Source organism: Cavia porcellus, unplaced genomic scaffold (assembly GCF_034190915.1).
Source record: "Cavia porcellus strain 051 isolate PalLab524CR breed Dunkin Hartley unplaced genomic scaffold, mCavPor4.1 scaffold_13, whole genome shotgun sequence".
NCBI lineage: Eukaryota > Metazoa > Chordata > Mammalia > Rodentia > Caviidae > Cavia > Cavia porcellus.
In genome coordinates this window covers 21,832,480-21,846,394 of record NW_026947496.1, presented here as the reverse complement: position 1 = coordinate 21,846,394, position 13,915 = coordinate 21,832,480, and the positions used below count along the sequence as shown (strand labels likewise).

The following is a 13,915-nucleotide window of genomic DNA, read 5'->3' as shown; positions in this document are numbered from 1 at the left end:
TCAGGCACTGTGTCCAGCGACAGAAAAGTGCAAAGCTCACACTCAGAACCAGCACTGCGTGGGTGAGTTCACCCCTGCCGTGCTGCAAGTGGGACGTAAGGAGTGCGGTGCTGATAGCTTTGGATACCACTGTGGAAAACAGCCCCGCAGTTTCCTTTTTCCCTCCTGGGCCAGTTTCTCGGGTTCCTTTTACTAGGCCTCTTCATGGCGTACTTCTATATTTGATTAAAAATTAAACCTGCATTATCAAGTCAAGCCTTAAAGCTTTGGTTTCTTTATCTGAACTCTGTCGTTCTGGGTTATTTCATTTAAACCTTGTCAGAAGTAACTGCCTGTGAGAATTTTTGAGAGCTGCATTTCTATACACTGAAAGTTTTTGAGAAAAGAATTTGCTTAAACCCCATCCAGATTTGGCATTCTTCTTCCCTTGAGGTGTGTGTACAGAACCTGCCTGGTCCTGCACTGCCCAGGTGCTCTGATTTGGAGCTGGGCCACCTGCCAAGTCCAGACTCATCAAAATCATGGTGGCTGTCAGCCCTGGTGAGAAGTGGAAAAACATCCTCACCAAGGAGTAGGCCCAGGAATTCCAATGCAGTGATTTTGAGCACACCTTATTTCTGTTTCTGCTATAACTCCAAAGAGAAAAAAGATGGGGAAAAGAAAAAAAACTGGGAATTCTGTTTTATTAACAAGGTTATTGATTGTGTTTATAACAGTCAGTTTCCCATTATTATAATGAAATACCTGAGGTAATTATAAAGAGAAAATGGTGGTTTTGGTTTATTGGGGGGCTCTATCTATGATTTGACCCTGTTGCTTTGGGCAGCACTAGACGCTGGGAGTGTATGGCAGAGCAAAAATACCTCAGGGCCAGGAAGCAGAAAGAGAACAAGGAGGAGGAGGAGGAGTCTGGGATGTCCCCCATCCCTTAAAGGACAGGCCCTTGGTGTCCTGAGGACCTCCTAATAGGCCTCCTGTCAGAATAGTGCCATTGTGGGAAGTAAGTCTTTAAAACAGGAGCCTTTCAGGGACCATTAGAGACCCAAACTACAGCAGTGTGCAGATCTTAGGTACTCTTCCTTGTAATGACTGTCAAAAAGCAAGAAGAATCGTGCATCTTTCAGGTCAGGTCCTGTGCGTCACTGTCCTTAGTGCTTTATCCAGCCATGGTTTACGCGTCTGTTGTATTCAGGGCAGAGCGTACACAGCACAGGGACTGTGCCCTTGCGTTTCTGTCTTCCAATTTCTAACACACAGCCTACACAGTGTTTTATCCTGTGACCTTTCAGTTATCAAATGTTGGTCCTATGAATGATAGAAAACATCTTGGAACATGACTGGTTTCTCTGCATTTGTTTTTTGCCTGCAGGGCTTTGCTGTTCAGAGAACGGCCAGGTTACCCAGCCCCTGGTACACATGTGTAGTTGCTTCGAGTCCCCTGTTGGTGTTCACAGTGAAACAGGTCCTGTGCAAGTGTGGAGACACTACAGTTACCTTTCCAAGGTCTGTGTCATATGTGACTCAGGCTTGGGTGGCTTAGGTCTGTGGTTTTTGCATGTAGAAACAGAAGCTCTTTATTGTTCTGCCATTGTGTTGTGGGTTTCTTTGAGCGTGTTTTGAGACTTGGCCACATGGTTATAGGAACTCTGATCATACACCCCAGAGGAAATTGGCAACATGGTCAGGGTGAGTAACAGTGAGGTCAGACTTGCCCAGTGGGTTCACCTCACCACACCACACATGTAGAGCTGATGCCTGGAGAGTGACCACCACCCACCTACCCCCCCCGGCGTCAGTCCCACTGAGAAGCCACTTTAGGTTGTGGCTTTGTTCTGTTTGTCTGGGTTAGAAACAAATACTCATAGACCCTCCTGCTTCCCACAGGATTTCTGAACTTTTTCATGTGGGCTTTCCCTAGACAGCACTTCATTCAGTGTGACTGTAATCAGTTGGGAAACATCTAGGGTGGGAGTATTGCATCTTTTATGGGATCCACCCATGCACTGTTTGAATTCCCTGGTTCCTACCACCCAGCATAAATTACTTCTTTTCTTGTGAACAGAGGCTCAAAATGCAGCAGGCTGATGAAGATAATCATTCTGTACTGCAGCATGTACTAATAAAAAAAAATTTAATCCTTTAAAAAAATGGCAATGGGCAAGTCATTATTTTCCTATGGTAGGAAAGAGGAGGGTTATGTTTAAAACATAGACGTGAAGAAAACACTGTTTATAAAGCCTATCCTTTGATAACCAGGAAGTCCCTAAGACGCCACATGGAAGTTTTCCCTATTTTCTGTCGCAGAGCGAAGTGTGACCATCGTCCACGTGCAGTGGAAAGCTGGCTGTAAAGAGGACAGAAGTTATATAATGAGTCTGCAGGCAGTGTTCTGTTTTATTTGACAGTCTGGGCTTTTTTTGCAACTGTTTCTACTATAGCTATGGTGGCCAGAATGTCACTAAAAAGAAAGAATTGGTTAAGTGCAGCAGTTCAGCTAAAATTCTCCAGAATGGAAAACAATAGGAAATTGGTAGCTATGACTTGTTCACAATTTTGATTAAATTTATTACACTGGTTTTCTTGCCACCCCATCCCTGGTAGCTTTCTATCATAATGTTGCAAAAGAATGAAGAATATTTCCCCTGTCCTGTACAATGTGCCCCAATAATGGTACTTGTTGTTCTTGTCTCTAAGCGTCCACCCATGCGTCCACACCACCCTCATTGCCTGTCCTGCCATCTCTCATTCTTAGGTATGAGTCACCACTGTAACATTTGGTCCATAGTTCTTTACAAGTGGCACCTTCAGGAAAGTACAAAAATAATAAGTGATTCCTTTCAGAAATCTTCCTGTGAACTTCTTTTTCTTTTATCTCTGACATTGGGTTGTCTCATAGAATTGTCTCAAACTATCTGAAAGATAATGCAGTGATGATTTCCTTCTTTGGCCTAAAATTAATTATAGCTGATTAAAGATTTAAAGGGTGATATTAATAATAGATAATAACTAAAATGTATTTTAGACTTATCCTGGCCAGGCACTGTGAAAGTACTTTTCCTGTATTAAGTCGTCTCAGCCATACGGGAAGGTAGCAACTATTATTCCTGTTTTGCTAGTGAGGGCGTTGACAATATGCCCACATTCACTTAGCTGGTAAAAGATTGACATGCAAATTTGAAAATACAACTGTGAAAGACCCCCCCCCTCATCAAAATGAGAAAAAACTACTGCTGAATATTATTTTGGTGGTGGAAATGTATTTGGAAATGTAACAGGTACCATGAGCAAAAATCATGACAGAAAAGATTTGGATCTGAAAGATCCAAAGCTTTTATATGACAAGAAAAGCATAGGACTGAAAGGTCAATGATAGACTTAGGGAAGATATTTAAAACATATATGATAGACATGCCAAAGGTGAATATTGTTAATATGTGGTTAACATTTATAACTAATAATGAAAAAAAGCAATCATTATGCTACCTGATTCATAAAATAAACACAACCCACTTGCTAAGGGTTGGATACAAATGAGGCAGAAACAAAGGAAAATCAATATGAGGCACTTTTTTTCTGTTAGTCAACATCAGAAAGAATGGTAATAAGCAGTGCGGTGGAGAATGTTGCAAAGCGTGGGAGTCTGCACTGTTTAGAGAACTCAGCAGTTTGATTGAGGAGTTTTGTCTCACAAAAGTGGGAAAGCGCACAGAGATAAAGATTTAAGGATAAATATTTTCGGAAAAATAAAGAATAATCTAAATATCTGTATAGTGAAAGTTCTTCATACAGTGGAAAGCTGAACAGCTATTAAAATTGCTAATGTTGATGTATATTTGTAGAGAAAAGTGAATGTTCATTATCTCTTGCCTTACAAGAAAATAAATTTCCGTTGAGCCATGATGGCTCAGTGAAAAAATGAATTCCAGTCTCCCTAGAATCCACTCTTGCTTAGATTTGTAAAAGTATATGAACTTCACATAGTTCTTTATATTTTATAATCTTATACACTGTGCCTCAGTATAATTAATTTAAGGAGAGAAGATAGAACAAAATCTGTCCAGAAACACAATATAATAGTTTTCTATTTTTTAATATTTCATTTTCTCAAAATTTTCCTTTGTTATGAATAAAACTTTATTAAATATGATAAATATGAATTAGATTCTGTCAGTCAAGCATAGCTATAAAACACTGAGCCTGACATCATAGATTTATGGTTAGGAGAAATCAGGATAATTTCCCCACATATATTTATTGTGCTGCTTTGGAGGTGACCCCGGGTATCAGCACAAGAGTGATCTGCAGTTTTCTATCAGGGTTCTCCAGTCGGTCTGTACATGCTGTACTGATGCTCTACCGGCTTGTTTGACCAAGGCGTCCTCTAGTGCTTTGGGGCGCCTTAGAGTTACAGAAACAGTCATGCTTTGACCTACCTGTGCACAATAAAACCACATTTCTGTGGACAGTCTTTGAGTGACTTCATCATTCCTATGAGGAGAAAGGGGCCCTCAATGAAAAATACATTAACCTGGTCCAGGATATAGCTCGGTGACACAAGCAGCTGCTAGGCAAGCGCAAAGCACAAGGTCCTGAATTCGATTCCTGGAACCCCCTTTCCCGGGCCCACCAGATGCATTAGCCTGAGACCCACTGTGTCATCAGAGGAGTAGCTCAGTAAATACAAATGCTCTGTGTATGCCCTGAACTCCATGAAGATGGAGTGGCCCCTCTTTAGGGAGCTTGCAATTGGGACAAACAAGCCCACCTGCACACACGCAGTAGTGCAGCGTGGTATGTTCTGGGAGTTTGGAGGCCAGAGATGGGAGCCTCTGTTTTCAGTGTCTTGCAGTATGAGTTACTGATAATGGCTGAACACTGAGCTTAAGGGATTCAGGACAGGCCGACTCAGCCCTGCCACTCACTAGCAATGAGTTCTTGGGGCTCTCAGTCACCTTACCAGTATTTTGTTTATAGTAGTCCTAAGGATTGAATTGAGGGCCTTCATGCTGAGTTACCTCCCTAGTCCTTTATTTTTATTTTTAATTTTGAGATAAGGTCTCATTAAGAAATTACAGTGCCCAATCTGTGATCCTCCTGCCTCAGCCTCCCAAAGTGCTAGGATAACAGGTGTGCTTAGCATACCTAGTTTATTAACCATAATTTATGCTTGTATTACTTGGGTGTTGTGAGGATTTGGCATATACTTAATGTGCATTGTAAGCAAGACAGTGGATAAAAATTATCTTCCTTCCCCTTAACAGCATAAATACAAGTTAAATTGGTCACTTCATGTTCTATTTGCAATAATTTGGACAGAGGCTAAATTGAATTTTTACTCTTATTTATTTATGTACTAGAGAATTCTTTGACTGAGTTATTTTTCTTGAAGTTTTAGAATATATATCTTTGTTTCTTTGATTTTCTTGTTTTTCTAATTAATCTTCACTTTAAAAGACCACATCTACCAAAGAAAAAGGCACATTGTCATTTGCTCTTGAAAGACCATAGGGCAGAAAAATCCTCATAATTCCAGCCTACTTAGCATCAGGAGCAGAAATCAGAAGTTTTACATTTCCCAGCCGGATATAGCAACAGATATAAATTCTAGATTTGCTTGATGACTTCAGGCTCGCTGCAGCAGGGTAAAAATCTCTTGGATCACATTGCTTCTCTGCATTTGAGTCATTTTAGCAGCTCAAGCTCTTCATTTTGGTCTGCTTTTTGTGCTGCTGTGAAATCATTCCTGGGATCGGATCATTTATAAAGAACGGACATGTGTCAACTAACAATTCTGGGGGCTGGGAAGTCCAAGATGAAGGGCCTGCATCTGTAGAGGGTCTCTTTGCTGCTTCATTACATGGCAGAAGGCACCACATGGTGAGCAGAAGAGGGTCCTACTCACTTTTACAACAAACCATTGTCTGTGATAATGACATTAGCCCATGATCTAATGTCTTTTGTGTTTTTGAGACAGGGTTTCAGTCTGCAGTTCAGGCTGACCTTGAACTCACTGTGTAGCCCAGACTAGCCAGCAGTCTTGCCTCTGTCTCCTAAGTGCTGGGATTATAGATGTGTACCACCACACCTGTATATTACCTAATGTCTTGTAAAGGCCCCACTTCTTACCACATTTGTGTTTGGGATTAAATTTCCAACAGATGAATTTGGGTGAACACTTCAAATATTTGTACATTTGCTTTGTTTCCAAGATACAGAATATGAATTGAAGTTGCAAATTATGATCAGGATGCTTGACCTAGCCTTACCCCATGCCCTCCTGGAGGCTGGTTAACCATTGTGGAAGATCAAACAGGATTGCTCCATTCAGCCATTGGTGCCAAGAAAGTCTTGCTTTTAGGATCCGTCTGAGTGGCACTTGGGTCTGATGGAGAACCAGTAATTTTAAGAAGCCCAGGCACAAGCTGAACTTGATTCTGCATCTTCTCTGAGACAAGGCTCAGCTTCAGACTCGTGGGCTGTGTTTTGGCATTGGGCTTAGGAATTCATGTGGAATAAGGAAGGTCCTTTGAGAAAAGAGGAGATAAAGATAGCTGTGTATGAAAGATCACGTGTCTGGACAATCAGATATTTTCTCAGTGAGCATAAGGCTGTTGAACATGACAACAACATAAAAGCAATTTTTAAACTTTATGTGTAGTGGATAATGTGATAATACCACATTCTCCAAGTGCTGGTATACGTATGTGCACAGATCTTTAGACAATCTTAAAAACAAACTATTTTAGAAAGACTCTTAAGATTACACACTTATTTTCAAACTCACATATTCCATCAATTTGCTTTGAAATCTCTAAGGTTTATTAGATGCTGTGCTAGATGCTTGAAGTTAGAGATACACAGTAATACAAATTTGTCATAATTTTTCCAGTCTTTTTTTAAATACTTAGTATCTGTAACATCCATTTTGTTATGTAAGAGTGCATGGCTCTCTGAACATGGCTTTTAAAAACATTACTCCACAATGGTTTATAATTCTAGTGTTTACTCATAAGTGTACTTTATTTACTTTTGTAATTTTAAATGTTGTGTGATACTTCATCTTAAAATAGTTATATTTTGCTTAATGTAACATACTTAAAGTAGATGGTGCTTACTCTGACTGTGATTTACAGTGTTGTAAATAATGTTGCCAAAGTGTCCTTGGTCAGGGCACTCCATGGGACTGTGTCTGTGGGCCAGATAAGTACTGCACCTAGAGGCTGGACACATAGCCTTTTATAGGTTTTTTCCTTCAGAATGGTAAGAACTGTTTTTTCTCCCACCAGCAGTTTATAAAAGATAATCATTTCTTCAACCCAGCAATACTCATTTTATCAAAATTTTAGTTTTTGGCAACCTATTGGTAGAAAATCTTATCTCGTTTTACTCTGACACATTGCAAAGAATCCCACAATCATGATACATCATAATATAGCAAAAGAGTGCTCAAATGAGAGCCGGCTTTGCATGAAAGAAAAATATACAGCCAGATGCTTATGATGTTATTTTCTAATGTAAAAGGCTTTTCAGATGTCATGTAGGATAAAATGATTAAACTGACTCATTCTTTCAACAAACATTTATTAAGCATTTGGTACCAGGCACTAGGATTACAAAGATAAAGAGATTATATCTGTGACATCAGGACACCCTCATTCCACTGGAGGAAACAGGGCGGGCTGCTGTAGATGCAGAATATAATGGAGAGTATAATCTTAATTCTTTTAAGGTCTCCAGTTCCGAAGGATAGTGAACACTGCTTCATATATTTAAAAAGCTTTTCACACCTTTACTCTTCTGCAGTATAATATGTGATAGCAGAACTTGTCGGCCCTCAGGGGGAGGTTCTTGGGACTCTGCAAGCCCAGCTTAAGTCATCACTCCACAGTGAACCATTCATTATATTGTCAGCACGTGGTGTCCATGCTTGGTGCTGAAGGTGCAAAGCAGTATGTGACACAGTGCTTGCCCATTGCAATCTCCAGATCCAGACAGGAGACAAGACAATTCATAATTAATGATTTTTTTTTTAGATACTAAATCCTAAGAGGAAATTAAAGCAAATTTGAACGGCCCGCTGACAGTGGAAAATAAACTTTAGTGCCTAGAGGGATGTCAAAGAGGAATGTGGAATAGAATCAGAAATTTATCCAGGTCCTGAGCTGTATATAGTTTAGAAGCAAAAATTAAATTGTAAGGTGGATGCAGTGGCATGTGCCTCTGCCCCAGCTACTCAGGAGGCTCAGATGGGAGGCCTGCATGAGCCCCAGAGCTTGATGCCAATCTGGGGAGTGGGGGAATGAAACTATATATATTAAATTCTTACTATGTAGCTGTATAGGTAGTAGGCATTAAATAAACTTTTGACACAGAGGAATGGGACCTGATAGACTGTTATTAATACAAATTATCCTCATTTTACTTTTTAATTTTTGTTTTCTAGGCCAAGAAGTGGTTTTCAAGTGCCTTGGGGAAGGGATTCTTGAAAAAGCCTTTCAGGGGTATAATGCTTGTATTTTTGCATATGGACAGACAGGTAAGGAATTACTTTTATTACTACAATCAATGACATTAAACATGATTTTTCTGCCACTTTTTCTTCCCCTTTTTTTTTGTCTTTTTCTCTCTGTCTCTATTTCATAAGCATGAGCTATACCATAGAGTTGCACCCCCAACCCTGAAGATACATTTCTTAAAGGTTAGAAATACACAAACATTTGAGAATCAACAGAAAATGCTTCTGACTTTGTAAGCTTAACTGAATTATATGATCAAAAGTAATCTTTTTTGAAGGTGCAATGGTTCTGACAGTTGAGTAATTTCAATGTTAATAAGCAAAGCTAGTTTCAAACTATGAAGTGCCATTTTCTTAATTGATAGTTTTAGTCTGTATTTGAACTAGAAAAATAATTACCACTTTCTCAGTATAACTGTTAAGATGAAAACTATGGAGGAACTCAGAATCATTCTGTACTGAGAACTTTTGCTAGGATAGACAAATGATGATGAGTTATTAAATCAAGGCTAGTGGAGCGATTGGTCAAAACAAGCAAAATAAAAGCTAGTAGTGGCTTAGGCATTAACATTCAGAGCACTGACATTTTTAAAGACGGGAATAAGTTAATCATGGTGGTGCTGCTCACATCACATCATACAGTAACTAGGAGAATCAAGTGAGGTAGTATGACGTGTTGTGCATGTAACAATAACATATTACTCTTGTTACTTAGTGTCCAGCTGGAATTTTACTGTGCATGCTTTTAAAGAATATGCATTTTTAGTGGTTGTGTTTGTATAGGTCCCTTTGTATCTGCTGAAGGGTCCTCAGCAAGTTGGAGGCCGTGTGATAAAAGAAGAGTGGCTCTGAGGTCCATGGTTCTAGGTTTGGGAGCCAAATTTGCACCTTTATTCTGTGTGACTTTGGCTGATGTATAAGGGCAACTTTTATGGTTGCAGTGTTGCATGTAGCTTCCTCTTCTGCCCTGTTTCTTTTTATTCTTTCCAGGTTCTGGAAAGTCCTTCTCCATGATGGGCCATGCGGAGCAGCTGGGCCTTATTCCCAGGCTGTGCTGTGCTTTATTTAAAAGGATCTCTTTGGAGCAGAATGAATCACAGACCTTTAAAGTTGAAGTATCCTACATGGAAATTTATAATGAGAAGGTTCGGGATCTTTTGGACCCCAAAGGGTAAGTTCATGATTGAAATTCAGTTGGTAAGTAGGGGTAATTATTTTATTTTATTTATTGTCTTTTTCCTTTTTATCAGTACCAGGGATCGAACTCACGACAGCCTGCTTGCAAGGCAGGCGCTTATGCCGCTGAGCTAAATCCCCAGCCCCAAGGGGTAATAATTTTAAATGATTCTAAAGTTAGAATGACAGGGGACTATATGGATGTGAGCCATTGGTCACTACTCTGGTGTCAGTGTATTTCCTGAGCCATCATCATCTCTCAAAGCTGATCAGTGTGCCCAGTGCATGTTAAGTTCACCCTATGGTCATTAATAGACCATATAATACATATGCCTTGTTAAGAAAATATTTTTACTACCAGTATAGTATTTTGCTATTATGGACTAGTCAAAAAATACGGAGTTACTGAGGACACACTGGTCTCTATTTGTATTGGAAAGTAGCACCTTTAAATGAAGGCAAAGTGGTTGAAGAACTGAAACCACCACCCTTCTTTGGGGTGCACTGGAGACACATGGGGAGCTATTTGAGGGTTCCCTGGCTTCAGCTCCACCCATACAGGATGATTCAGTTGGCCCAGGATAAAACCCAGGCATCTGTGTATTTTTTAAACTAAATCATAAAAACCAGATGAATTTGAGTCATAGAGGAAGGACAGGCATTTACTTCTTTTCCAGATTTTAAAAAAAGTGGTTTTTTGCGGCTTTTTTTTTTAAATAGGGTCCCGCTATGCAATTCAGGCTGGCCTTGAGCTAATTACCCCAGGCTGGTCTCAAACTCACAATGATCCTCCTGCCTCAGCCTCCTGAGTGCTGTAATTATAGGTGTGAGCCACCATGCCCAGCCTGTACTGTTTTTAAAAGTAATATATATTTGTAGAAAATTTAGAAAAGAGATAGCATAAAAAGAAATGAATGTGGCTTTTTAATCTTTCCACTGAAAAATAACCTCTGCTAATACTCTGATGCATTGGAATCCTGTGTTTCAGATATGTGTTATGTGTGTACATGCTCCCATTTTGTTTTGGTTTGGGTTTTTTGGTACTGGAGATCAAATTCATGACCTTTTATACTTGCCAGGTAGCTGCTTGTGCCACCAAGCTAAACCCCTGGCTCCCCATGCTCACATTTTAAAACCATACTAAAACATGGTTCAGTCTCCTGAATTTACCATATAACATGATAAATATTAAAATTATGAATGTATTAAAATTCATTTTAAATTATTGTAGCAGCTGTATGTTACATAACACTTGACCATTTATAAGTGCACATGTTGGATGAAATCAAAGGTTAAGACAGAAATTATAGATGTCAAGAAGGTGATGATCATAGATGTTTGTATTTATTTAAAGAGCTACTGCTTAATGCATACAAAAGAACATTTACAACACTATAAGGTATAAAGAATGATAAAATCAATAACTGCCTTAGCTTAATAAATGGAACTTAACCAGTATTTTTTAAGCTTCCTATGTGTTCCCCTTTTCCTACCTTTCCCCAGAGTAGCAGTTTCATGTTTATCATTGTCTTTTCTATTTCTAGCACCTACACGTAATTTCACGCAGTTTTTATGTTTATGCAATAACATCATACTCTACGTATGGTAGAGTTTTCTTTTTTTCAGCATAATGTTTTATTCATTCCTATTTCTAAAGTAGAATCCCAGCACTCAGGAGGCTGAGGCTTGAGGATTGCTGTGAGTTCAAAGCCAGTGAGCCTTTGTCTCAAAGAAAACAAAACAAACAAAAAAAGTAGTAATACATTAATTTTACTACTGTTTAATATTCCACTGTCTGATTGTACCATAGTTTATCTCTTCCCTTGTTGCTTACATGGTTTCTACTTTTCGCTGTTAAAGAGCTGCTCCCTGAGCATTGTGCAGGCCTGCAGGAGTTTGTAGGGGATACACCTGGAGAGATTGTCACAAGATGCTGCTACACCAGTTTACAGTCTCAGTAGCTGTGTACAAGAATTCCAGATGTCAGACACCATCACAGACTCTTTTTTGGTACTGGGAATTGAACTCACGACCTCACACTTGCCAAGCTATATGTCTGGGCCATCACACTCTTAATATTGTGCTAGATGTACTTGTCTTGTGACTAAATAGTATCAAAGAATCCCTGGTTGTGTAAGTGGAGTGCACAAGGGCTGGATCATGTGTATCACTGTAGCTGTCTTAAAGATGAGCACTGTAGTCTGTCCTGGCCTAGAGTCCAACTGAATTACTCATGTCACATTGAATTCTTCATCCTTAAATGTAGTAACACCTACTTTGTCATGCTGCTGTAAGATTACATGGAATAACTGCATAGTGCTTTGGAAATAGTGCCAGGGCCTTGGGAAACACTATTCTCAGTTCATCTTTTCCATACTTGAGTGATACCAGACATTGACTCTTAACTTGAAAAATAATTAATGTTCAGTGCCGTGAGAAAGCGGTCATACCTGATATGGTGAACATTAAGTGTATATAGCTTTACTCTTAATCTCAACTGTCGGTTGATAAACTCTTCAAATAAGTCCCAAACCAGAACTGCCACTTAAAAATTCAATAGAGCTCTAAAATCTTCACCAGCAGAGCCAATTCTAAGTAGGGGATTAATGTCAGTGGCTGCAGGCTGTCCTGTACTATGATTTCACTGTACAAAATTGTCAACACAGAAGCAGCATAAATCCATGTACCTTGAAGAAATAAATTAAAATTTAAAACATTTTAGCATTGTTCAGCATTTATTCAGAAATTTTAAGACATTACTTATTGAGAATGTGTCTTTAGGTTTCTCCCCTCTCCCTCTCCCACCCCTTCCCTTCTATCCCCCCTCCCTCCCCTCTCTCCCTCCCCCTCTCCCTCTCCCTCTCATTTCCTTTCTGTTTAACTGAAGCTCACCCACCTAACATCAGTTAGTGTAAGCTGGTTCTGTGTGCCAGCTGTTTAGTTTGGGACTAAAGATAGAGCAAATATATATGTGTATGTTTTGTTTTTCTTTTGAGATAGGGTCTCACTGTGTGGTCCTGGTTGGCCCTGAACTCGCTGTATACCTCAGGCTGGCCTCGAACTTACGGTGATCGTCTGTTTCCACCTCCCAAGTGCTGGGTCTACAGGCATGTGCCACCATGCCCAGCCAAAAAATTTTAAAATAGTACATTACTTTAAATAGAAATGAAAGTATAAAAGATGTTTCTTATATGGAATGCTGGTTTGCTAATCCAAATAAAGTAACTTTTAAAATATTTATTCTAATTATTTAAAAAATTCTTTTTTGAAATTTTAATCTTAGCTTATGAGTATTTTAAAAGGAAGAAAAAGTTCCAACTTTGGTCTGATTCATTCATTCCTTTTTTTCTCTCTCCTAAAGGAGTAGACAGTCTCTTAAAGTTCGAGAGCATAAAGTATTGGGACCATATGTAGATGGTTTATCTCAGCTGGCTGTCACTAGTTTTGAGGTAAGTGTCGTTTTTAAAAAATTATCATTGAAAACCTGGCATTAGATCAGAATTGATTAGCACATCAGCACACTCCAGAGAGCAAGGGTATCTGTCACACTTGCCAAGCTGGCTTGTTGTGAAGGTTTCACTCTGTGGCCAGAACATCTCAACCCTTTGAAGTTGCTGAGTATTTTTACTGATACTATTCTGTTGAAACTGTTCTCCCTGTTGCTGCCAGTGACATCTTTCTAGACAAATGTGGTAGTCTAAACAGTAGTATTTGAGAGTTAATCCAACCTCATCTTGTTGACAAGTTTCTCCTGCCTTCCGTTCTATCACTTTTCACACTTCTGGCTCTTGTTTTTTTGAATCGGTCTTCTCTCTATGGACTTGCTGTTTCCTGCTCCTCGACTTGAATGTCTAGACTCAGTTTTCTGCTCTTATTTCTATAATCATGGCTTTGAAAACCTCATAACACAAGCTGCTGTCTGTGATGCTGAAGAATGTAAACGAATGCACGAATGAACACATGAATGCCTATGTTTACTTTTGCTCTCTGAGGGATATGGCCAATCCATTACCACCTCAGGCTTAGACTAAAGTAATCTGTGAGTCAACTCTCTCCAGCTATAAATGAAGACATCCATAGTATTTCTCAAATTAGGAATAATTAAAAATAAGGCACAGTCATCATTTTAGAATGAGCAGAACCCTTTTTGACCTAAAGATCCTAAGTTAGGACCTTCACTAAGGAGCCAGGTTCTTAGCCCACTGTCACCGGGATCATTGTGTG

The 13,915-nt window shown here is 39.4% G+C and overlaps 1 protein-coding gene across 9 annotated transcripts in view; it reads left to right on the top strand.

Annotated features, from left to right (window-relative positions):
• Kif13a (kinesin family member 13A) overlaps nt 1-13,915 on the top strand; it is a 174,826-nt gene that overhangs the window by 85,758 nt on the left and 75,153 nt on the right. For all 9 annotated transcript variants that reach the window (XR_010051168.1, XR_010051167.1, XR_010051166.1 and 6 more), the window contains exons 5-7: nt 8,444-8,536; nt 9,506-9,686; nt 13,053-13,140. Coding sequence is in view for 6 of the 9 variants with exons in the window: in XM_063259934.1 (XP_063116004.1) it covers nt 8,444-8,536; nt 9,506-9,686; nt 13,053-13,140 (362 nt within the window). In the remaining 3 variants the exon portion in view is untranslated. The remainder of the gene's footprint in view (nt 1-8,443; nt 8,537-9,505; nt 9,687-13,052; nt 13,141-13,915) is intronic.